The sequence below is a fragment of the Brachyistius frenatus genome, unplaced genomic scaffold, assembly GCF_029030835.1.
Source record: "Brachyistius frenatus isolate BFR_SWC_R1_liver_20210118 unplaced genomic scaffold, ASM2903083v1 Contig_93, whole genome shotgun sequence".
In the NCBI taxonomy this organism is placed as follows: domain Eukaryota; kingdom Metazoa; phylum Chordata; class Actinopteri; family Embiotocidae; genus Brachyistius; species Brachyistius frenatus.
This window is the reverse complement of record NW_027210692.1, coordinates 1,125,064-1,147,500: the sequence shown is the minus strand read 5'-3', so window position 1 is coordinate 1,147,500 and position 22,437 is coordinate 1,125,064. Positions and strand designations below refer to the sequence as shown.

General features: G+C 43.0%; 3 protein-coding genes and 1 long non-coding RNA gene across 6 annotated transcripts in view; 2 read left to right on the top strand and 2 right to left on the bottom strand.

The window, feature by feature from the left end:
* The window catches only part of LOC138627983 (serine/threonine-protein kinase PAK 2-like), an 11,952-nt gene extending 10,700 nt beyond the window's left edge, over window positions 1–1,252 (bottom strand). Inside the window, exon 1 of one of the 2 annotated variants that reach the window (XM_069710683.1) lies at window positions 1,157–1,252. The gene's annotated coding sequence lies outside the window, so the exon portion shown is untranslated. Of the gene's footprint in view, window positions 1–989 lie in introns of both variants that reach the window. The other variant, XM_069710681.1, reaches the window with a different exon arrangement.
* Window positions 1,253–1,744: 492 nt separating this feature from the next.
* hltf (helicase-like transcription factor) lies at window positions 1,745–11,828 on the top strand. 2 transcript variants are annotated; one of them, XM_069710624.1, is made up of 25 exons: window positions 1,745–1,835; window positions 2,206–2,408; window positions 2,558–2,724; window positions 3,456–3,601; window positions 3,760–3,842; window positions 3,978–4,049; window positions 4,461–4,652; window positions 4,889–4,963; window positions 5,043–5,103; window positions 5,230–5,284; window positions 5,444–5,511; window positions 5,638–5,679; window positions 5,892–5,999; window positions 6,128–6,219; window positions 7,278–7,421; window positions 7,619–7,751; window positions 7,929–8,064; window positions 9,180–9,359; window positions 9,497–9,612; window positions 9,759–9,940; window positions 10,022–10,144; window positions 10,444–10,556; window positions 10,923–11,103; window positions 11,366–11,446; window positions 11,567–11,828. In XM_069710624.1, the coding sequence occupies exons 2-25, from the start codon at window positions 2,211–2,213 to the stop codon at window positions 11,711–11,713; spliced, it is 2,895 nt and encodes a 964-aa protein (XP_069566725.1). In that variant the 5' UTR covers window positions 1,745–1,835; window positions 2,206–2,210; the 3' UTR covers window positions 11,714–11,828. The 2 variants fall into 2 exon arrangements, with proteins under 2 accessions (XP_069566725.1, XP_069566724.1); XM_069710623.1 differs by having other exon boundaries at window positions 5,638–5,685.
* A 1,721-nt stretch (window positions 11,829–13,549) lies between these two features.
* On the bottom strand, window positions 13,550–21,789 carry LOC138627965 (glycogenin-1-like). The gene is given in 9 exon segments (XM_069710626.1): window positions 13,550–14,358; window positions 15,797–16,028; window positions 16,959–17,085; window positions 17,953–18,115; window positions 18,287–18,461; window positions 18,543–18,678; window positions 21,322–21,468; window positions 21,471–21,494; window positions 21,729–21,789. Coding segments are annotated over 9 exon segments (1,233 nt in total). The 5' UTR covers window positions 21,775–21,789; the 3' UTR covers window positions 13,550–14,175.
* On the top strand, window positions 16,020–21,341 carry LOC138627966 (uncharacterized). Its single transcript, XR_011311431.1, has 3 exons — window positions 16,020–16,515; window positions 18,290–18,486; window positions 21,164–21,341. It is a non-coding gene; the product is annotated as an uncharacterized lncRNA (long non-coding RNA).
* Window positions 21,790–22,437: the final 648 nt, after the last annotated feature.

The window sequence follows — 22,437 nt, the reverse complement described above, 5'->3', positions numbered from 1 at the left end:
AGATTTATATACAGATGTATAGCATTTGTTGGCGAGCCATACCCATAGCACACACACACACACACACACACACACACACACACACACACACACACACACACACACACACACACACACACACACACACACACTGTCCCAGTTTTCCAGGAGACAGAAGCCGTTATGGCTTTTCAGTGGCCCAAAACCCATCAGACAAATATCCAAATCTTCACATCTGAGAGGCTGAACCTTGCAAATGTTTGGGATTTATGTTGGGGAAAAAGATGAAACGATAAAGTGGTTACTTAAACACTTTCCAATTAATTGTCTGATGATCGGATTCCTTTGCAGGTCTTTAAAACCCACAGAACGACCAGGAACATGACTTGTGTGTCCTTCTCGTCAAGGCCTGTTTGCAGGTGGCAACAAAATAAATTTTATGATAAGAAAACATAAACGCTTCCAGCCGGTTTACTCCTATTCCTTTGCTTATAACGTTGTCAGGCCTACATTTATTTAAGGCTAGTTTCGGTGAAGTGATATTCTTCAATTTCAAACCCAAAGTTATCAAAAAATATCCATTAAACTTAATGTGACAGGCAACAAGCTTCTTAATTTAATCACATTTAATTAAAAGTGTATGAGCTGGCTTGTCAACCACTCATGGCTCCATTCAAACTCCAGTAGCTGTTATCACACATGTTTTGTATAAACATCATATGGTGCTGCAATATTTATGTATCCCTGCAGACTGAAATTACACTGGTGTCGGTTAAATACAAAGCCAACCACAAGCCTCACTAATTTTGGTCTGCTGCCTGCTGTATTTTTATCTTTATTCACAGACAGTAAAAGCGTCTCCTCAGCAATTATATAGAAGAAGATGCCAGTCATTTTGAGTGCTTCCTGTGAACCCCCCAAAGATTTAACGGTAATCCAAGTAACTATCAAATAAACAGCCTGTAAGTAACACAAGGCTGAGTGTGTTGAATGAGCAAATCTTAACTCACCGGTTGCTGCTGTCAACCGCAAAAATATCAACCGCACTCCGGTCAAACTCGTAAAACTCCGCCCCGTTTCTGCTTATTTTCAAAGCCCAGATTTGATGCTGATATTTAACGAATGTCCCTGCGGGTGTGAAAAAAATGATTTCTTCTGTTAACACAAAGCGCATTACCCTTGTCTTTTTTTTTTCTCCCCCCGACAACTCTCTGCCTGGTTCTTCGCTCGGCCCGGGGAGGAACCTGGCAGGGAGGAAGCGGAACGTCGTAGAAACAAACCAAAGAGTCGGAACCTCACGGCTTCCGTAGCGGGCAAAACTTAACGGCGCGCAGAACGCAGCTGTATTAGAGCGCTGTGCGCAGCTTCAGTGACAATTACCGGACACAACACCGGAACTAAACTGTGTTGGATTGTCAGAATAACATATATATAGCCTGACAATCGGATCTTTTAATTTATGTTAAAGGAAGACGCAGGAATACATTGTTATTTTATGAGTTATTGTTAATTAAGTGAAATTTTGAAATTTTATTGAAAACAATAAATAAAATGTCAGACAGCAGTGGAAAATAGGCACCGCAGTTTCCCATAACCCTCATGTTTTAAATAAAAGAATAAACATAAGGCGTAAACAACAATTGCCTCATTACTTTTTTTTTTATTATTATTTTTTTTTAATTTTTTTTTTTTTACAAATCTTAATTTATTTTGAAGTTTATCACCGGAAGTGCTGCGCTAACTGCTGCGGAGGAAAGTAGCTCAAACATCAACAAGAGCGGAGCACGAGAAACGGCGGAGCTACGCTCGTCTCTGAAAAAAACAACAACGGAGTGTCGCAGAGGGGAAGATTAATAGTATGATAACATTTTCAAATAACATAACACACTGTTTGTGACTGTACTTTTCTTTATAGACACTCTATTAGACGAGATAGCGCGTGGCTGGCTTGTAACTCAAACCAGCTCTTCTTCTTTTTTTAGCGAACGTCAAATGAAATTGAAATGAGTGTTTGCTGTCAGTCGGTGTGGTTTTGTTATTTCGTGGGCTAATTTGTGTAATTTAAGGTATTAAAGATGTGATTAACACTTAATAGTTCGTAAATCTGTGTTTTGGTCATGTGTTTAAAAAAAAAAAAGTTATACAGTTTGTTCCTTGCAGCTCCAACTCTATGCGCCCTAATAACATACTCTTGTGTTTTGTGTTTGTGTTTTTTTTTTGCTCCAGGTATCATGTTTTCCCGCAGGTGGAGGTTCGGTTTGGAGAGGGACAACGAGGTGGACCTCTTCTCAGACCGCCATGAGACTAATGCAGAGACTCTTTCCCAGGCCATCCGAGCCGCAGCGTCCGAGGAGCCGGACGCAGACGGCAGCGTGTTGTTTGGCCATCTGCAGGGAACTGTGGTCGGCCTCAGATATTATACAGGGGTGGTGAGGATCAATCAGGGTCACCATTATTCCTTTTAGTGCACAGATTTTTTTTTTTTTTTCAGGAAGACGACACAGAACTGCCACAAATTCACAAAAAGTGCAGCTATAAACTGATCGACCTTAAAATGAGCGCTTCCCTCTCTGCACAGGTGAACCAAGGGGAGATGGTCGGATTAGTGCGGCAGCCCCAGAATCCATACGACCGCAACGCAGTGATGGTTGCCAACATTTATGGCAACCAGGTAGGACACATCAAGAAGGAGCTGGCAGCAGCTATGGCCTACGTCATGGACAACAACTTGGCTAAAGTAGAGGGGTGAGTTGTTGATGGCTCGTCACCAATACAATGATTTAGTCTGACATCAAACACCATATCCTGAAACAGAGAAGGCTGTTCTTGACAACTTAAATATATATTTTTGAGATTAGTTAATGAAATGATGTACCCCTTTTTCATATTAAAATGTTTTGGTATAATTTAGAGCAGGGGTGTCAAACATACGGCCCGTGGGCCGGATCCGGCCCGCCAGGGGGTCCAGCTCGGCCCGCCGGATGACTTTGCTAAGTGTGAAAATTACAGAAAGACATAAATTGCATTTCTATGAGAATATGGAGGTTTATGAGTACAAACGTTTCGTAATTTTTTTTTAATCGATCCAGTAATTGCTTCAAAAACAGCGTAAATGCGACGTCTGCTCCGGAGGCAGCAGCGCTCGCTGCTGGGGAATCTGCAGAGGAGAGCCAAGGCAGATAAACAGTAGCTGAGTTTTTGGTCTTTATGTTTCTAGTTTATTGTAGAAAGACCTTGAAATAGGGTTTATCATCCAAAAACCTTCACCAATGATTTAAACATAGAGAAATATTGTCGTTATGTATGCGTTATTATGCTATGAATTTACTGGTCTGGCCCACTTGAGATGAAAGTGGGCAGTATGTGGCCCCTTAACTAAAATGAGTTTGACACCCCTGATTTAGAGTAACCATAAGCTGAGCAGCTGTGAGTTCATATGTCTGTTACGTGTGTTACACGTTTCTTTGCTTTGTTAGGGTGGTGCACTCACGGACGAGAAACTCATTCACCATGCCACTGATGCTCTCCTTCTGGGGGAAAGAAGAGAGCAAAAATGCTGTGATTGAAAACATGTCACGTCGCGGATACAAACTCAACACAGGTGCTGGAATCAAACTAACAGGTACGCTCGCAAACACACTCAACCATCTGATATCACTTGCTTCTGATGGATAACCTCTGTTAACAGCTATTAACATGAAATTAACTGGTTATACATATATATATATGTGTGTGTCTGTGTCTGTGGATCTCTGTGTACCGGCATCTGTTTGACTCCAGGTGGATATCAAAACTCATATAGTCAAGGTGCTTCTGCATCTCAATCCAAAAAAGGTTTGACCATCCCACTGACTGCAGAGGAGGTACTATTATTGTATTTTGTTAATGTAATGTATAAGGGTGTCGCATAACAAACATTGTGAAACTTAAATATGACTTTAGCCAGCTATTATAATAGCATTACTTTTTTTTCTTGCTCCTATGTTCTTTTCTTTCAGCTAAAGAACGCTTTTGATAACCTGTTTGAAGGGTTGATGGAGAGTAAAGATGGGGAGAAAGAAGCAGCTGAGGTTCGTATTTTCTATTATGGTCAGCAGTTTGTCCTTTTTATTTTGTACAACATCTTGTTTTATATTATTTTAATATGGTTTTTCACATGGAAATCAATGGGGCCCTTTACTTTATGCTTACTCTTTGTTTAACATATAAACTCATCGGGTTAATGTCTTAAGATTAACATGTAAAGTACTTTTGATTGTTTGAGTATTTATGTATATCACAGTGAATTTGAGCAAGCCCTTGTGGCTGAAGTCAATAACTGCTTGAGTTCTGCATTGTTGTTGTTGTTGTTGTTGTTGTTTTTACTGCAGTTTTGATAAAAGTTTTATATTTATTTTTCTCCTCTGAGGTGTCACCTCTCTGACAATACCTGTGTATTTAACGCTGCTTCATTGTGAACATGCAGCTGTATGTCTTTACAGTCTGTGGGTACACCTCTCCTGCTGCACCAGAAGCAGGCGCTGTCCTGGATGTGTGCTCGAGAAAACAAATCTGCTCTGCCACCGTTCTGGGAGAAGAGAGGCGAGCTGTACTATAACAGCCTCACTTGTTTCTCTGCCAAAGAAATACCAGACAGGGTTCGTGGGGGAATCCTGGCAGATGACATGGGACTGGTGAGTGACACAAATATGTTAATTGTAGCCAGTGTTGTAATATTATTACTACTATATATGTGGAGAACTTGAGTGTTTTTGTAGACAGCGATGTAAAGATATGCTGCGCCCAATCAATGGAGGAGGGCGAGATAAAACGGCACCTATCAGAGCTTCTATTTTCTGCATTAACAACAAAAATGGGATTTACACTTCTGCAATCTGAGCATACATCCACCCCTGTTTCTGTTTTTCAGGGTAAAACCCTTACAACAATCGCTCTGATCCTCACCAACTTTCACAAAGGAAAGCCGCTGCCTGTGGAGAAATGTGTAAGATTCTGAGTTCAATCAGTGCACTGTATGCGTCACCTGTGTTCAGAATTTACAATGTTTGTTTACATGTGTGCAGGAGGAGTGGTCTTCACCTACCAAAGCTAAAACTAAACCACAGATGGCCTCCAAACTTGACGGTACTCTCAGCTTTCAGTACATTCGCTGCTGCAGATTTACAGATGTTTTATTTTTCTGCATTTTTTTCTCAGTGTGAGAATATAATATGTATAAATAGGAGAGGTGGTGTGGCGTCTTTGTTTCAGGAGGCAGCGGTGCAGGTGATAGAGATGCAGCAGGTGGATCTCTACGGTCAGACCGGTAAGTGTGTTTTAAATTTTATTTTGCGGGCTCACCATATTGTCAGCAAAAAAAAAACCAACTCTCATTACTTGGTTTAATCTCAATTACCGAATTTCTTCATATGGATTATTTAGGTCTCTCTGACATAACCACATAATACGTTCCTGTCTGGATCAGTTCCCAGGTGGAGGTGATCTGTGTTGATACCCCAGATGTAGTGGAGATAGCAGATCAGCCAGAAAAAAGTAACTGATTATAATCACATCGCTTTTTATCCGATAAATATATTTTGTCTTATAATGCTATGTGTTTTTGTATTCTTCCCTGGATTTTGTGTCTTACACATTTTGACCTGACTTCTACACCTCCAGGTACGAGCAAAGGGAAGATGAAACCCACCAAGCGAAAGCCCAGTAAAGGTTCACGCCCAGTAAACTTTGTACTTGTGCACTCTGATATATGCATATGAATGTATGTGCAAGTTGAAGGCACCAGGTGGTGCAACTAAACAGGAACTGTTGTTGAAAAAAAAACAATCAATTGATGTATGTGGGATAACCAAAGTGCGTTGTTAAATTACCGTCCCCTATGCACTACATCATTTACCTGTACGCTCTGTGTGCAGACGCCCCGGTGTTTCTGGAGGATCTGGACTTTGCTGCAGCGCTGTGTGGCTCAACATCAGACACAGACTCGAAGAAGAAAATCGCCAAGAAGGCCGATCTCACACATAGTGAGCTATCACCGTATATAGTTTCTGATTTACATATTGTATATACTTGTATTGCTGGTATTTAGTGACTAAAAAGTTAAAGTATGTAGTAATGTTGGAGACGCACGTGTACCATTTTGGATGTGCAGGTGTGGAATCCTCCATCACTGAAAACACAGGCGACTCATCAGCTAGAACAACTCTCATCATCTGCCCGCTGTCCGTGATCAGCAACTGGCTGGTAGGAACACAGCCTGACACAACATAAAGCACGGAACTTTATTTCTACTCTGTCCTAAGTGACAAGTATACATGGTTGATTTGAAAGGGAAGCTTGCTCGCTGCTCCTGGTAAAAAAAACACACAAAAAAAAAAAAACTAAATGCTATACAGTGAACCCTCGCTATAACGCGGTTCACCTTTCACGGTCTCGCTGCTTCACGGATTTGCATCGTGCATTGTGTTCTGCATTCTGATTGGCTAAACAGTCTCTCCGCTTCTTCTCTACCTGTTTGTCAATAACGTTGCGGTTTAATATGTACACGTACGTAAAACAGCTTGCCAAATTAAAAATAATCGATGGTGGCATGTCGGTTTATAAGAATCTTTTTGCCCAGAAGAAAAAAGAGCGACAAAAACTACCGATAACTATGTTCTTCTCTCGAAAAACCACACCTGCACCGCCGGCTTTAGAAGAAAGAACCGCTGCAGAGCGGAGTCAGGATGCAGCGCTCAGTCAGAAGAGCAGTGAAATACACGAGTCACTATTTGTCCTACTGTACTTTGTATTTGTTTTCATAATCATTTTTCATTTCCTCCCGTTCTAATCCAATGACTCGGGTCGCAGTGGGGCGGTGCCGATCTCAGCAATTTGAAGCCTTCAGTTCGTATTGATGATTAAAATTATTATTTTACAGAACAGTAGTTATTTGTAAAAAAAAAACATTTATACAGTACTTTTATTTGTTAAACAAATGCTTGGGCCTGTAAAAAGGTTTTGTTCTTTGGTTTCAATGTATTATGGAGTATTTCATTGTATAATAAATTGTAAAAAAAAAAAAGGTTACTACTTCACGGATTTCACCTATCACGGTCTCTATTTGGAACGTAACCCCCGCGATAAACGAGGGTTCACTGTATTGAAAAACAAATGAAGAATTGACATATGCTATCTTTGTCAAATAAGGCTGCATTTTTGTGTACTATAGAAAAAACAAGCTCTTTTTTTTTTACATTTTCCATCACTTAAGTCGACGTGTGTCATCCTTTCTCTCCTGTCTTTTCCGTTTATGCTTGCAGGACCAGTTTGAGCAGCATGTGCATGCTAATGTGAAGCTAAACGTGTATCTGTATTACGGTGCAGAGCGCAACAGGAGCAAGAAGTTTCTGTCCTCTCAAGATGTGGTGATCACCACGTACAACGTCCTCTCTACCGACTTCGGGGTGAGTGGACACGGGTCACTTGTATATCAGCGGCTGCAAGGTGAACCAAGATCATAACACAGAAACGATACCAACTAATAGTGCACTGTGTGCATCGGTTTATTTTATTATTAATACAATGGCAAATGAAATCATGCTCTCAAATTGAGCGTGCATGCTCTTGACTTATGGCAGTGATACCAATGTTTCCCTTTCAGAATAAGAGTCCCCTTCATGGGATCGACTGGCTGAGGGTCGTGCTGGATGAAGGACACATCATAAGAAACCCCAACGCACAGATGAGTAAGGCCGTGCTCGACCTGAAAGCTCAGAGGCGTTGGATTCTTTCAGGTATACCAGCACCTTGATGGACACACACACACACACACATACACATATAATACCCAATGAGGTGTCAGTGTTAAATAGTCTTGAGTGTTTTTAAGAAAAAGCTGTCACAGCACCAGACCTTACATCCTGATTAAGTGTGTGTGTGTGCCTGCGCTCCGAATTCCCCGATCCCTGAAGGCACTCCCATCCAGAACAGTGTGAAGGACATGTGGATGCTGCTGGCCTTTCTGCGTCTGAAGCCCTTTGATGTGAAAGAGTGGTGGAACAGAGTGATCCAGAGACCTGTTACACAAGGAGACAGAACAGGCCTGCAGTGAGTGTTCAGACTTATGTTCACTTTTGTGCTGCTGCAATAATACTCCGGGGGGTGGGGGGGTATCACTGCTATAAGACAAGAGCATGCTGTCTCAATTTGGGAGCATGATTTCTTGTTTTCACAATCAATTATTATTAATATCCTCTCTCAAAAGTCTCCCCTCGGACTCTATTCCTTGACCCTATTGGAAAACTCCATGAGGTCAAGGAAAGATGAGAAGGGGAATTCATAGGAAAAGAGAAACGCCATGTTCAGACAACCCGACGTCATTTGCACTTGGGTACGAGAAGACGGATGTTAATGACGTGAGCTGGCCCGTGAAACGACAACTTTCAGAAGATGAACTACAAAATGCGCTTCTTAGACACTTTGTCCCGTGTGTATCACCATGCTGTTTCATGCAGGATCTATAATCATTGACGTCTTCACTAATAAAGTCATGAAGCACAATAATAGGCTCCAAATATATGAATAAACTTAAGTCAGCTCAGATCTGCTGTGTGCGCAGCTGATAATCATTTTATAAATATTATAAAATACCAATCTGCCTCCCCTACTACTCGCTATCGAATTAAAATTATCATCAAGGCCAGTCATTGCTCCTCAGAGGAAATATTAATATCTGGTCGGCCTATATATTGTGGTGTGTTGGGGTAGGCGATGGGGTTTTCCCAGAATGCTCGGAGTTCACGTGAGAAAGCACTCGTGAAAGCACTCCCAAGTGAGTTGGGCGAGATATAAAATCCCCCATTGCGTGTATTATTAAAGTAAGGCTGTGGAATAAAGTAAGGCTGTGGAATATTAATGTCAAGACTTAACCGTCATGCATAGCGAACTCTAATGAGTTGCTGTGTTCCCAACTCAGGGTTCACACAGCGATATCTCTGTTACCAGTTTAATTAATAATAGTGTCACTGTAAGAAAGAGGATTTGAGTTGTAATTGAGGAAGTTTGAATGCGAGTTAACAGGATTGAAATATAACTGTCAAAGTGAACGTCAAATATTAGCGTGGAAGAATAATATAATAGTTGATTTCACATTTTACCAATTGGCTAAAACGTGAAATCAAAATTTTGTGGAGTGATTCGTCAGATTGACTTTCTGTGTACAGAAACCTGCAAACCCTGGTGAAGTGCATCACCCTGAGGAGGACCAAGAGCAGCGAGGTGAATGGACGTCCCGTGGTGTCCCTGCCTGAGAAGACCGTGTCCGTGGAGCAGGTCGAGCTCAGCCAGCCAGAGAGGGAGGAGTATGAGCTGGCACGAGCAGAAGGAAGAAACATCATCGGCAGGTGTGTGGCTAAATATTATCTGAGGATGAGAGTAACTGTATGAGAATATGTGACGGGACAAACAGTATCTTTAATTATATGGCTGTTGATGGATGTTGTGTGTTCCCGTTGTTGAGTGTAATTGTGTGTTTTTGTAGATACGTGTCTGAAGGAACAGTCTTGAGGAATTATGCCGACGTGCTGGTCATCCTGATGAGGCTCCGACAGCACTGCTGCCACCCCGACCTGATGGCAAAGATGTCCTCAGATTTAGGTCAAACCCGGTGAAGGGATTCAGGAGTCGTTTGTCATTTTCAGGCCTTTTAGAGATTTAGAAAACCACAGATGTGATCAATAACTTTGGGTCATATATGTCTACATATATGCTTTACCTTCTTTTCTCCTCCTTCTGGCATGAAGGTGCTGCGGCAACGCCGGCGGAGCTGCGGGAGCGCCTGATCGAGAAGCTGCGGTTGGTTCTGGCCAGCGGCTCTGACGAGGAATGTTCTGTGTGTCTGGAGTCGGTCCAGCTGCCCGTCATCACGCACTGCGCCCACGTTTACTGCCGGCCCTGCATCGCCCAAGTCATCAGCACTGAGCAGGTAGGCATTTGGCTGCTTTTTCATTTTTTTTCTTTTTATTGGAATCTTAATCTTTCCCCTCTGCTTTGTGTGTTTGCACAGACCAGGGCACGCTGTCCGCAGTGTCGAAGCGAGATCAAGACCAGTGAACTGGTGGAGTTTCCGCAGGAGGAAATGGAAGAAGAGAAAAGTGAAAACTCGGAGAGGTGGAGGACGAGCTCGAAGGTGCACATACTGTAGCTGCAAAATATACTTGATGGTAAAACCTGCGTAGACGACTGGTAAAGCTGGACACGGTTTCTGTAAACCTCAAAAGGAAATGTGTTTGAGTTGGACTTCAGCAGGATGTTCAGGATCAGAATCGTTCACTTCATTTGGCCTTCAAACCATTTTAGCTCTCTCACCTTCAAACCCTTCTGGAACTCGATATATATTTCACTAAATATCGTTCACCGCATGTTTTAAGATGACGGAGATAAACGTTGACTTACGTGAGAGTTGTGTTGTTCTTGTTTTGTGTGCAGGTGCAGGCGCTGATGGGAAACCTGCTGAGGCTGCGATGTGAAGACAGAAGCATTAAATGTTTGGTGGTCTCTCAGTTTACTCGCTTCCTCACCATCCTGGAGACTCCACTCAGGTACCAGATACGTACTGACAGCAGAGTATTTTTTTTTTTTTTAGGTTTATTTACGTTTTCATAAATCAAATTAGGAGGTTTATTTAAGACAAGCGCTTGCAGAGAGAGTTTTCACTTCCGTGTCTCGAGGATGTTGTCGTCTTCGGGTTTAATGGCACAGAAGTAGAAATAGAACTGAAAGCTTTGTCTCACATTCCCCCTTTTGGGTCATAAGATCAAATCGCTTCTATGACCGAGGAGTTCATCCCCAAACTCTCCCAGCAAGAAACTTACTAAAATTGAAAACAAACAGTTCTTTGGATTTTTGTTAGTTTTATTCTCTATTTCATTTCATCACTCATTATTGTCCTCCTTCCCCGTCACCAGAGAACACGGTTTCAGTTTTGTGCGGCTGGACGGCACCATGAACCAAAAGAAGAGGACCCAAGTCATCCAGGAGTTTCAGAGCTCGGCAGCCGGCGGCCCCGCCATCATGCTTCTGTCACTCAAAGCTGGAGGGGTGGGGCTTAACTTGAGTGCCGCTTCTCACGTTTTTCTCATGGACCCTGTAAGTACATCTCCTGGTAGGAACCAGACGCACTCACACTAACGGACTAGCGGCTTACTTGGGGTATGAGGTCATTCTTTCTGAAGGGATTTTTTTTTTTGCATCAGGACAATTAGCAGGTTTGGCTCCGGCCTCGTACTTTTAATTTTTTCCTCTTTTTGTAATCGATTCTATAATTTGTAAACATGACACTCATGATGAATGCGTGACTGTTATTTCGGCCGTCATCTAATAACTAAATCTTTGTGTGTGTGTGTGTTAGGCGTGGAACCCAGCGACTGAGGAGCAGTGTATTGACCGCTGCCACCGTTTGGGCCAGAAGAGAAAAGTTGTTGTCACCAAGGTCAGAAACCTGCCACACTTTCACTCAATATGTATTTGTAGTTTTGTACAAGCAGTTCAATAATTACAGAGAGGTCCGTGACTGGATTTCGCTGGTGTGTATTTGTGCGTGTTGCCGCAGTTCATCGTGAAGGACTCGGTGGAGGAGAACATGGTGAAGATCCAGAGGCAGAAGCGGGACCTGGTGGAGAAAGCGTTCGGTTCCAAAACCGCCGAGAGGAAAACATCTCGCGTTGATGACGTCCGAGCCCTGATGGAGCTGTTTTAGATTTAGTTTAAGAACCTGGGATGACGACTGGGCAAAAATACTCACCTGTTATACCAGTTTATCAATAATAATCAACGAGTTATCAATAAGCAAAATTAAACAGTTGTGAAGACGTTCCAACTTGATGTTTTTTTCACTAACTGGATTGAAGAAAATCAGACGACTGATACTGTAACACGCGTAGCTACAGTATTTAAATCATAAAAACAGCTCTCGGAAGTTGTTTGTTTGTATAAAAACTAATGACGTGAAGGGGAAAAAAATAATCTTTTGGGTACTTGTGCCAAAATAATTTGCCTTTGGACCTTTTCCATGGACTCATCACAAGTAGTGAAAGCACAGGTGGAATTAATGATGACTCGGTTCAATTAAGTGTCCCAGGAAATGGTGTGCAGCCATCTGTGCTTTCTCTACTGTGACGAGTCAAAATGTCAGCTGTAAAAAAAATTTTAAAAAAAGAAGCTGTACTGACTGGTTGGGCAAAGAAAAATTATCATTTTGGTTTTCGTTTAAGCAAACAGTCCTTGTAAACTCAGTTTTGTCTGATTGAAGAGATTTAGAAACCAAGACATTTAGAGAAGTCATCTTAGAACTTCTTATGGTAAATTTTGACATTTAATAGAAAATAATAGTTGCAGCCCTACATCTGATCACTCGTATGGTGTAAAGATTTTCACAAGTTTTTTTTTTTTGTTTTTATTAGCTCTTTTCAGAGTGATGTACAATTAACAGTTGGGAAACAGAACCGATGCAGGTGCAAGAATTGACATCACTACAATTATAATCCACCTCCACACCTGTGCTACTTTGCAGACTTGTTCTTCAACCTCGCGCAGGAGTGCGTTTGGCGGACAGAGGGGCGTAATCATGAAGAGCTGGAGGAGATGGTTTTAAAGAGACTGGAGTGAAGTAACGAGGGTTATTGGCAACAGGAAAGAAGGGACACAACAATGGTACGTTTGTTGTTGTGCTACTAGCAGCAGTGACGATAAGTGAGGTTTTGTAAACAGTGTGGCAATAAGGCAGCTGGTTACGCTAGAGACGGGAAGTGACGACACCCGGGTCGTGGCACAAACACTGATGTGGGTCCGACGGGGACGTACATGCAGGTAGAAGATGGCGGCTGTCCGGGGCAGATCACTTGTGTTCAATCCCACAAAAACGACATTATAAAACTGACTGTCGACGTGACTTTAGGACGAAGGGTGGAAGCACTTCTATCACCGACCCACGTTTGAACCCGTACACGCCGTGCAAACGCAACGGGCCTCAAGGCCGCACTAGACATCACAAAGCAGGAGTCGCATGGAGCTGGTGAGTGTCGGGAGGCACAGACCGGGACGCTGATCCGTGCACTCTAACGAGGTGAACTCTGTCATTATTAAAGCGGGATCGTCTTAACCGGCTGAAAAAAGGACGGCGAGAGCGACGCGAGCCAGTCGCTGCGTATCTGCTTTCAAAAGTGGTTTCGACCGAGTGGCTTATTGCAGGCGGGATAGGAGCGGTGAACGCGCTTCCCCTCGAGTTGCAGAGATTCTCCGAAGGTTAGGAAGACTCGGGACCTCCGGTTCCATCAGATGCACGAGAACACTTAAAAAAAAAAAAAAAAAGGAAAAGTTTGGCATTTTGGAAAACAGCTTCACTTCTTTTGTTTTTAATGTCAAGAGTGTGGTGAGAAAATGATTGGTCTCTGTTACCCTTCGGTCAGTCAAGTTAGTCGTCTCCCTTCCCCATTTGTGACCCGATCACTTCGAGACATCACTTGGTGATTCAGTCACAAAACCTTCCGCAGGTAAACGGTTGATTTCCCTCTGCAATAAATTGCATCTCCAAAGATTTTTTTTTTTTTTACTATCTGACAAATGTTTACTCTTAGCACAGAATTATGAAATGTTTGCCCAGAATGAAGATAACATTTAAAATTCAGTATTTATGCCTCTTGGACAGAGACAAAAGGAGCCGAGAGGCTCGGTTAAAATACTGGAAATACTGGATTTGAATGAATGATTTGCTCCGGGCAAATACTTTAATATTCTGGGGAGATAATACATATCTGAGATCAATACAAATATCCCTGAAGAAGTTTCTTTTTTTTTTTTTCTTTAAGATTTCCATACACAGATCATTGTAACTAAATGAACCCAACGTACGTCGTGCTGAGGTCAGAAATGAGTCTGTATGCTAAGCCAAATTGGTCAGTGGCCTCACACCGTGTCCATCTTATCTAACGCTCGGCATGAAAGCGATATTTCCTAAAATGTCAAACTTTTCCTTTAAGAGGAAAAAAAAAAAAGAACGGTGGAGTGCATGGGAATTTTGTCAAAACGATACTCTTCACGCCGACAGGATGCAGAGAGTGAGAGTGAAAGTTTCCGAGGCGTTCCTCCAGTCCGAGAGGTGGTTCGTGCGAGCGGCCACGCAGAGCTTCAACTGCTGTCCGTGGACGCTCCCTCGGCCGCCCGCTACTTTAGGAAGGAGTCCAGCTTTCGCTCGATGTTTGCGAAAGAGTCGTCGCCCATGTAGTCGATCTGGCCCGCCTCCCAGCGCTGCTTCCTCTCCTCTGATGAAACCTTCTGGGGGGGAGGAGGAGGAGGAGGAGGAGGAGAGGACGCCAGCTGCTCGCTCACATTCTGGTAGAACGTACCCTGCGTGACGGACAGACAAGAGAATGAATGAATCATGAACTGAAACTGGAGCGATACTTTATAAGGACTGCTCTCTGGGATCAGCCGCGCTCGGCTTTTCCCTCAGCAGGGAATTGCCTCACGGGGGGGAATTTGTTCTTTTCTACCCTTGAGACACATTCAGTGCGCGCAGCAGGCATTTCATCATAACAGCCAAAGCACAAAGAGACAATTTAGCAATAGTCTCGTAGCGGATGAGAGTCAGGTATGTTTCTCAGACGACGTACGTCGTTTATCATAAAGTCACGAAAGTAGAACGTTTCCTGAAGTGAATGTGCTCTCGGTAAGTCAATCAAAACATAACGACGCTGCTGAATAGCAAATGAACTACAATTGAAAAAAAAAAAAAAAATCAATAAATTTCCTTGTAACGGTTTAATTGCTGAACACGTTTCCTAATTTTTTCGCATTCGTCTCTTTTTGTGCCACGAGTGTCTCCAAACTTATATCAAATAAGACTTCATTAATCCCACAGAAAGCAAATCGAGTCTCAACCGGTTGCGATGTCACAATATCACGAACACGTCCGAAACTTGTGTTCAGAAGAAGCTTTCATCCTTCAGCAGCTGGATGTGAAAACGGCCTTCGGCCAATCTATCAATATCTGAATCTTTTACTCTCCGATATCGGGCTGAAAAATCTGGCATCCGTCAGGCTGTACTAAAAGTTTTAAATTACTGAGAAAAAGAAAAAAATTCCTTCAGCCTGAGTCAGTCATTTCCTGTACAAACATGTGTGACACTGCTTCAGGCTGTTGGGCAAAGCTACAGGTTTTGTCATCCATCCTTTTAGTGACTGAACTGTTTCTCTCCAGCGCCGTGACAGCAGGCTGCAGAGTAACTTCCTGCTACTCTACGAAGGGTTTGAAGGCTCGCCACGGTTCTCTGATGAAAGTAAGCTTTTCATTCAGCCGTGACGCCACAGAGAGAGAGAGAGAGGCGCCAAAAGCAGCAGCAACAAACGTGACTTTTGGCAACGGATCAATGCTGAGGAATGTGGAACCAATCGAGTTTTACTTGCTGCCGTGCCGACTAAAAAGCAGCCAGCATCTTAATAAGACGCTTAGGAGCTAATTTACTTTGTGGCTCTTTTTATACTCACTAACTTCACAAATCGTGATGGAATTACACCCCCACCCCCCAAAAAACAAAAAAAACAAAAACAAAAAAAAAGATTTGCCAGAGAAAGGGAGATATCTCAGGCGGCAATTAAGAGGTTTCGACACAGTTAGGACGTGACGATTACGCAACGTGCCGCGACAGATAAACACGCAATTTCACAGCATCCCTCAATGTTTCATCACGTGAACACCCACCACGGCATGGCCGCACCTCGAACCCAGCACTCCTCTTTAACACACACACATCACACATTCTGAACGCCGCGACCGTTTACATACGTCACCGCTCGCCTCCACGAAGCCGCTGTTGAAGGGCGTGTCCCCGTACGCCCTCTGCAGTAACGGCAGCACGGACTTGGCGTACAGCTGCCACCACATGTGCAGGTAGTCGGGGTGCAGCTGGCACTGGTCAGGCGAGTGACCTCTGACCTCGCCCCTCGCAGCGTCGTAGGAGTAGTTCCAAGGCTTCACCTTGCCCAAGAAGTGCACCACCTTCGCGTCGCGGCCGTACCTGCACCAACAAGTGGAAGACAGGAGATCACGTTGATGTTGCGGGCGACGTTACGCACCGGTGATGCTGTGATGTCGGTCATAATAACGCTGCAACGCACAAGCTACAATTTGCAGCAGCTTTTGTGTCAGGTTTGAGGAGTTTAGTCAAAATAAAACTCTCCATCACTTGATTTTATCCAGTAAAGTCACTGCTACATATTCCAGTGGAAAAAGAAACTGGAGCGGTCCAGTTGTGTTCAGCCAGACGACCAAAACCAAATTGATTGCACCTAAAATGTCTGTAATTAGCCTTCATTGCGCACGTAAACTGTGACAGAGTGACAGGAAAAAAAAAAAACGAGTCAAAAATCAACCAGGAAGTTGTTCTGTAAATTGACATTTTTGGTACTAATTATTTCTGTCTGCATCTTTTTTCTCTTTCAGATAAGTTTGGCCAACCTGAGGGTTGATGCTCTCCCTACTTGGGGTTTCTTGTCCCATCTGAGGTACAAAGATATTATTCATGAAACAAGTAGAGGCTAAAATGACCTAAAAAAATAACCAATAATAACAATGTGTTCCTTTGTTTTAATCTAATTTTACTTTAGTACGTATTGAACCAAACTCTTTAAAAGGACTGCAGATTTAAACAAAACAACTTTGGCAGAATATGTCTTCTGTTTGTCCCAAGTTTCAGCAGCTTCTTGTGATTCAACACCCACACCCAATCTCTCTCTCTCTCACACACACACACACACACACACACACACACACACACACACACACACACACACACAACTGACCTTAGATGACCATCTTTATGGCTCTTAAGCCACAAACACGACAATTTAACTGGGAAAGCTACAGAAACAGCTGAATGTGAATACATGAAGAAAGCCTGCACACACTGCTTGTGTGTGTGTGTGTGTGTGTGTGTGTGTGTACTGACTGTTTGAAAGCAGGCAGGTAGGAGTAGATGGCGATACTGCTGAGGTTGTAGATAAAGGGGAGGTGTTTGGAAATATCTGCTGTCGCCCAGGTGTTAAAGAAACTGTTGAGAACCCCCTGATCTCCACCTGTGGACACAGACAGACAGAATACACTCAGGATAATAATTTTACACGAAACACTTTCTGGTTATAGCAGAGCAAAATGAGATCTTCTGATCTGGCATGTTAAAAAAAAAAAATATATATATATATATATATATATATATATATATAATAAAATCCACATCCAGGATAGTAACAGTCATGCGAGAATGATTCTGATTTTCCTGTGCGTAACGGAGGACCGGTGACATGACAAGTATATTCAGAGCATCTATTTTTGTGGCTTTCTTAACAGGATTGGTATTCCTTAATTCCAAGAACATTTACCTAATCTGACCTCTCGCTCTCTGTCGTAAACCAGTCGCACGAGGCGAGACGACATACGTGAATGGTGAATACCACGAACACATTCGGTACATTGCCGCAGGCCGTGTCCTCTCTGAGACGTCAACAAGCCTTTTCAGCTTCTATTTTTACACGTCAGAGAGAGGATGCTGCGTACAGCGAGCGACAGCGCAGCAAATACAAAAGTATGCGACACGGTGTTGAGCAGCGGTCAAAGGGCGGGAGGGACCGCCATTCATTTAGATCCTCGCAAAACTTCAGACTTTTATTCTCAATGCGACATAGTCAAATACTCTTCAGCCAATCTTCCTGCACCGTTTGAGAGTCGAGTTGTAGTTCGTGTTCCTGGAACTTTTTTGGAGGCAAGATAAGCTTTAGTTCTTGTCACGTTCACACAACATGAAGACCACCAACCAAGCGGCACATAAATGCTGGCTTCATCTTACGCCCGTTGGAAAGCAGTGCCAAAGCTGCATTATTGAGATCACAACATACACCTACAGAGCACATAGCATTAAACAGTGTTTTTATATCTGGTACTCTCACCATCAAAGCTGCCATTTTCACCACAGAACGTGAGCAGCTTGTCGTGCGTCTCATTGGATGGTCTGAAGACAAACACCCCAGAGTTGAAACAGTCCGGCCAACCAGGATCCGGAGCTGCAGATAGCTCCTCCCTCTCAAACAGTTCATCTATATTGGACAGCACCTAAATACATACAAAACACAGCTGCTTACTTCCTCAGATGAATACCTTTTTACCTCAAACTTCTGCGGGGTTTTTTTTTTCATAAATGAATCTCACAGAAAACATGACTTTTTTTTTTCCATTAACACTGTGTGTGGGGTTTTTCTGCTGTTGTCGGGGTTTGTTTCTCACCAGTGTGTCCGCGTCCATGAACACACACTTGCTGTAGCGTGTGAGCGTCCAGCAGTGCAGTTTGGTGAACGTCACCCCGAGGTCCGGGCGCTTCATCAGGGCCAGATGAGCCGCATCGCCCGAGTCCATCACATCCACCACACACACCTCGTCGAAAATGGAGCGCAGTGCGTCTCTGCAACACGGACGACACGAGTTAGGTCAGTGTGTATGTTGGATTTACGGGAATTTGTGTTCTACCGACGGCTAAAGATACCTGCAAGGTTCTGCAACGTGAGGTCCTATAAGTGCAACCAACTTCCTGGTTGTGTTGTAGTTTCGTAACGACTGTCCGAGAACCATCGCTCCCTTGGCGTAGCTGTCAATTGTGGCCAACGTCACAAAAGCTTGGTCTGCTTGGAAAAACACAAACACACTCTTTATCCATATGACAGGCATGTTATCATGTCTCTATTGTCTTAAACCCCAACCCCAAAAAAACCAAACTATTTTTTTATCTGCTTCTCAAAGTCTCTACATTAGCTTTAGATTCGTTAAACCCTCATGATCCTGTATCAGTGCCAGTATGACCAATTCATCTATAGCAGGGGTGTCAAACATACAGCTCCGGCCCGCCAGGGGGTCCAGCTCGGCCCGCCGGATGACTTTGCCAAGTGTGAAAATTACAGAAAGACATACATTGCATTTCTATGAGAATATGGAGGTTTATGAGTACAAATGTTTTGTAATTGTTTTTTTTAAATCGATCCAGTAATTGCTTCAGAAACAGCGTAAATGCGACGTCTGCTCCGGAGGAAGAAGCTGCTGCTCCCTTTGTGACCCGTTAAATCTGCAGAGGAGAGCCCAGGCAGATAAACAGTGGGCTGATGTCTGAGTTTTTGCTCTTTATGTTTCTAGTTTATTGTAGAAAGACCTTTAAAATAGGGTTTATCATCCAAAAACCTTCACCAATGATTTAAACATAGAGAAATGTTGTCGTTATGTATGCGTTATTATGCTATGGTTTTACTGGTCTGGCCCACTTGAGATGAAAGTGGGCAGTATGTGGCCCCTTAACTAAAGTGAGTTTGACACCCCTGATCTATAGGCTTCCTGTGTGAAGTTCAGCGTCTGGTGAGTCTCAGTGTACACGAACAACAGCAAAGAGGGGTAGGGGGGGGGGCATTATGTGTTGTCGCTGCTAGAGTGAAAGCAGGCCTGGAGCCAGCAAACAGAGCTCATCAAGCTGAATGCTTGAGTTGTCGGGTCGGTGGGGGAGGCTTTTGGGAAACCTGATCTGCGTGCCGTGTTGTACGGTTGCTAAGGTCTGATTGAAGGAACTATAAACTGACTATCAAAAGGCCAGGGTGAAAGTGGAACGCCTGAACCGCCTTCAAGGCAGCACAGGAAGCATGCGCTGCGTTCCCACAGTGTTATCTGTGGCGACATAATGTCGTGTGATCCACATACCTCTGGGGAGGAGAAATATTAATGAGTGATATACTTTTGATAAAGCAGTTTAAATTTGAGTTTGTAGCTGGAATAAATGTCAAATATTTAAGACTATAATTTCATAACAATAAAGTTGTGTGCATGCAGTTATATGCGATGCTCGTAATTATGGTGCTGTTGTCAACCACGTTAACAGTTGTACACTATAAAAAGGTGAGAGACTAGAGGCCCTTTCTTGTATTTACATTTTTTTTTTTTTTTTTTTTAAAAAGGCCACACACTGTGGCGCACGTTCACACTGAGAAACAACCGTCAAGTTAATCAAAACCCACGATATTAAAAGAGGAAGTTGATCCTTTAAAAATAAAAGCATGAACTGAAAGGTTTAAACTGGAAATGGTCGACTCCACGTTCCAACAGTCCAAACGTCCCGTTCTTCTTTTCCACAACTAAGGCAGTCACACACAAACAACGTAATTACACGTGTTCACAAGACCGTGAAAAGCAGGTCGTTTCTTTACACGTGGGCTGAACGAACCCTTTAAAAGGGGTCTAAAGGCAGAAATAAGCTCTGCTGCTCTCTCAGCTTCTTCCGCTGTCCTGTGCATTGTTTGTATTTGTATTTCTCAAACAGTAAAAGTACACAAATGTATTGGTCATAACTCCTTAAAAAGCCACTTGGCGTAATCCCGTCTGGAGCTGCAAAGATTTGTTGTTTGACTAGGAGCTCGGCTTCAAATTAAACTTAAGCTAATATGATGCCAAAATAATTGATTAAATCAGTTTTTGTTTTTTTTTAACAAATTTGACAGAATTGCTCATTTCTGCATCTCAAATCTGAGGATTTGATGCGTTTTTCTTTATTGCATACAATAATGAAGCGAATGTGTTTGGGTTTTGGATGTTTGAAACAAAACATTTGATGAGTAAGTAGTTTTATCATGCAGGACATTTAACACAATTTTTTTTTTTAGTAGCCTGTCAACATTTACCTATAAATAACCAACATAATAAATGAAAGTTAATTGTTTGACGCATTCCTAATTGTTTGTATTTCTTTTAAACTGTTAATTGGTCATAACGTCTCATTATCACTCATCTTTGGCCTCAAAAATCAAGCACAGATTGCAATACATCAGCATTAAAAGAGTAAAAGTGCAACATCAGAACAAAATGCCATAAAAACATGGCATTAAAGAAAACTACTGTCTCAACGAAATCCTGTCTAAATATTCTCCTTTGCCATTTTTAAACACTGCACACCAATTTGACTTTGAAATTTGGGACCGGAAGTGCTGCTTTTGACCGTCGGCAGCTTCCCTTTTGGTCCAAAACCGCTGCAGCCGCTCATCAAATCAAACCTGAACCCTTCAAACGAACACAGCAGCGCCCGCACTAACAATTTGATCTGTTCGCCTCATGTCTGTCCACACGAGCAGCAGTGAGCAGTGAGTGTTGCAGCAGCAGGTGTTTTCTGCAGCCTTATTTCCGGAGGACAGTGCAGTTCGCGCAGCCCCGGTCCGGTCCGGTGCGGTCGGGGATGGCCGTGTTCCGGTGTCAGTGTGGCGGCCGCGAGAGTCGGCGCGGCCCCGGTGTGTTCTTACCCGACATGGTGCGCTGAGGAGAGTCCACCCGAGGGTCTGGGGTCGTGATGGAGCGGAGGGAGGGTTTGCTCTGCGAATGGCAGAGGCGCAGCAGCTGGGAGCAGTCCAACACAGGAATTAAGCCCCACATTTTCCGGGTCACGTGACAGGTGACACGCCCCCTGCGTTTGTGCCTGTAAGTATTGATGAAATCACAAACAAATTAGGCAACACTTCTCGGGTTTATCTTATTGAAAGGAAATTGAAACTGCTGAAAGTAGTCTTACAAAAATGTAGTAAAAAAAAAAAAATCATGCAATCAAATATTTAGGGATACAATCGGCCTTATAAAATTAATAGTGAAATTGTAAAGATAGAAATCATTTTCATAATAAGGTCACCCTGACATTCACCGCATGTTCACTTACGTCGGATTATTATCTGTTTTTGCTTTGAAAGAGGCTGAAGCGCCATTTTGGTCAGAAATGACCTTCACTACACTGATCTACTTTTCAAACAAAACCAGGAGATCCTCTGTACTGCGTCAGCTGAGCAGCTCAGCGTCGGCACTGCCTCAGAGTGGTCGTGTGTCCACATTACAGCTGAATAAGGCTCAACCACAACACAGGAGGGGATCAGGATGGACTCAGAGGAATCTTCCATTCAGCTACTTCTACAAATCCAACAAGTAGGTTTCAGATTTTTGTCTGTTTTAATACAATACTGTGCGTTCGTTTAAATGAATATAAGCCACCTCTTGATTTGCTGCATTGACATGTGGATTTTGTGCCTTCTATAACTAATAAATATCATTTTCTCTGGATACAAGAGACAACAATGGGAAAATATTTGTGGGAAAATATTATTTAACAGTAGCATAAGCAGAGAAAAATTCTTAAGTCAGCAAATTGACTTGTTATTGTCAATTACATAACGAAATCCAGCAAACGTTTTCTAACATTGGTCAATATGTCGACTGGCCAAGAGACAGTAGGACCACACTGGCTGGTGAACCCGGGTATTTGAGCGGAGGAGTCTAGATTAGTTGGTTGCCTGCAGGTGTGCAGCAGTGGATTATGAGGTCATCAGGAGCAGGTGAGAGACAGACAGCCAGACAAACACAAGAATAAGAGTAAA

Bases quoted from the DNA above. Each gene is read 5' to 3' on its own strand.
- hltf (XM_069710623.1), top strand. From the start codon at position 2,211: ATGTTTTCCCGCAGGTGGAGGTTCGGTTTGGAGAGGGACAACGAGGTG. The intron at 5,512-5,637 runs GTAACTGATTAT...CTACACCTCCAG, and splicing joins AGCAGATCAGCCAGAAAAAA to GTACGAGCAAAGGGAAGATG. The intron at 9,941-10,021 runs GTAGGCATTTGG...GTGTTTGCACAG, and splicing joins AAGTCATCAGCACTGAGCAG to ACCAGGGCACGCTGTCCGCA.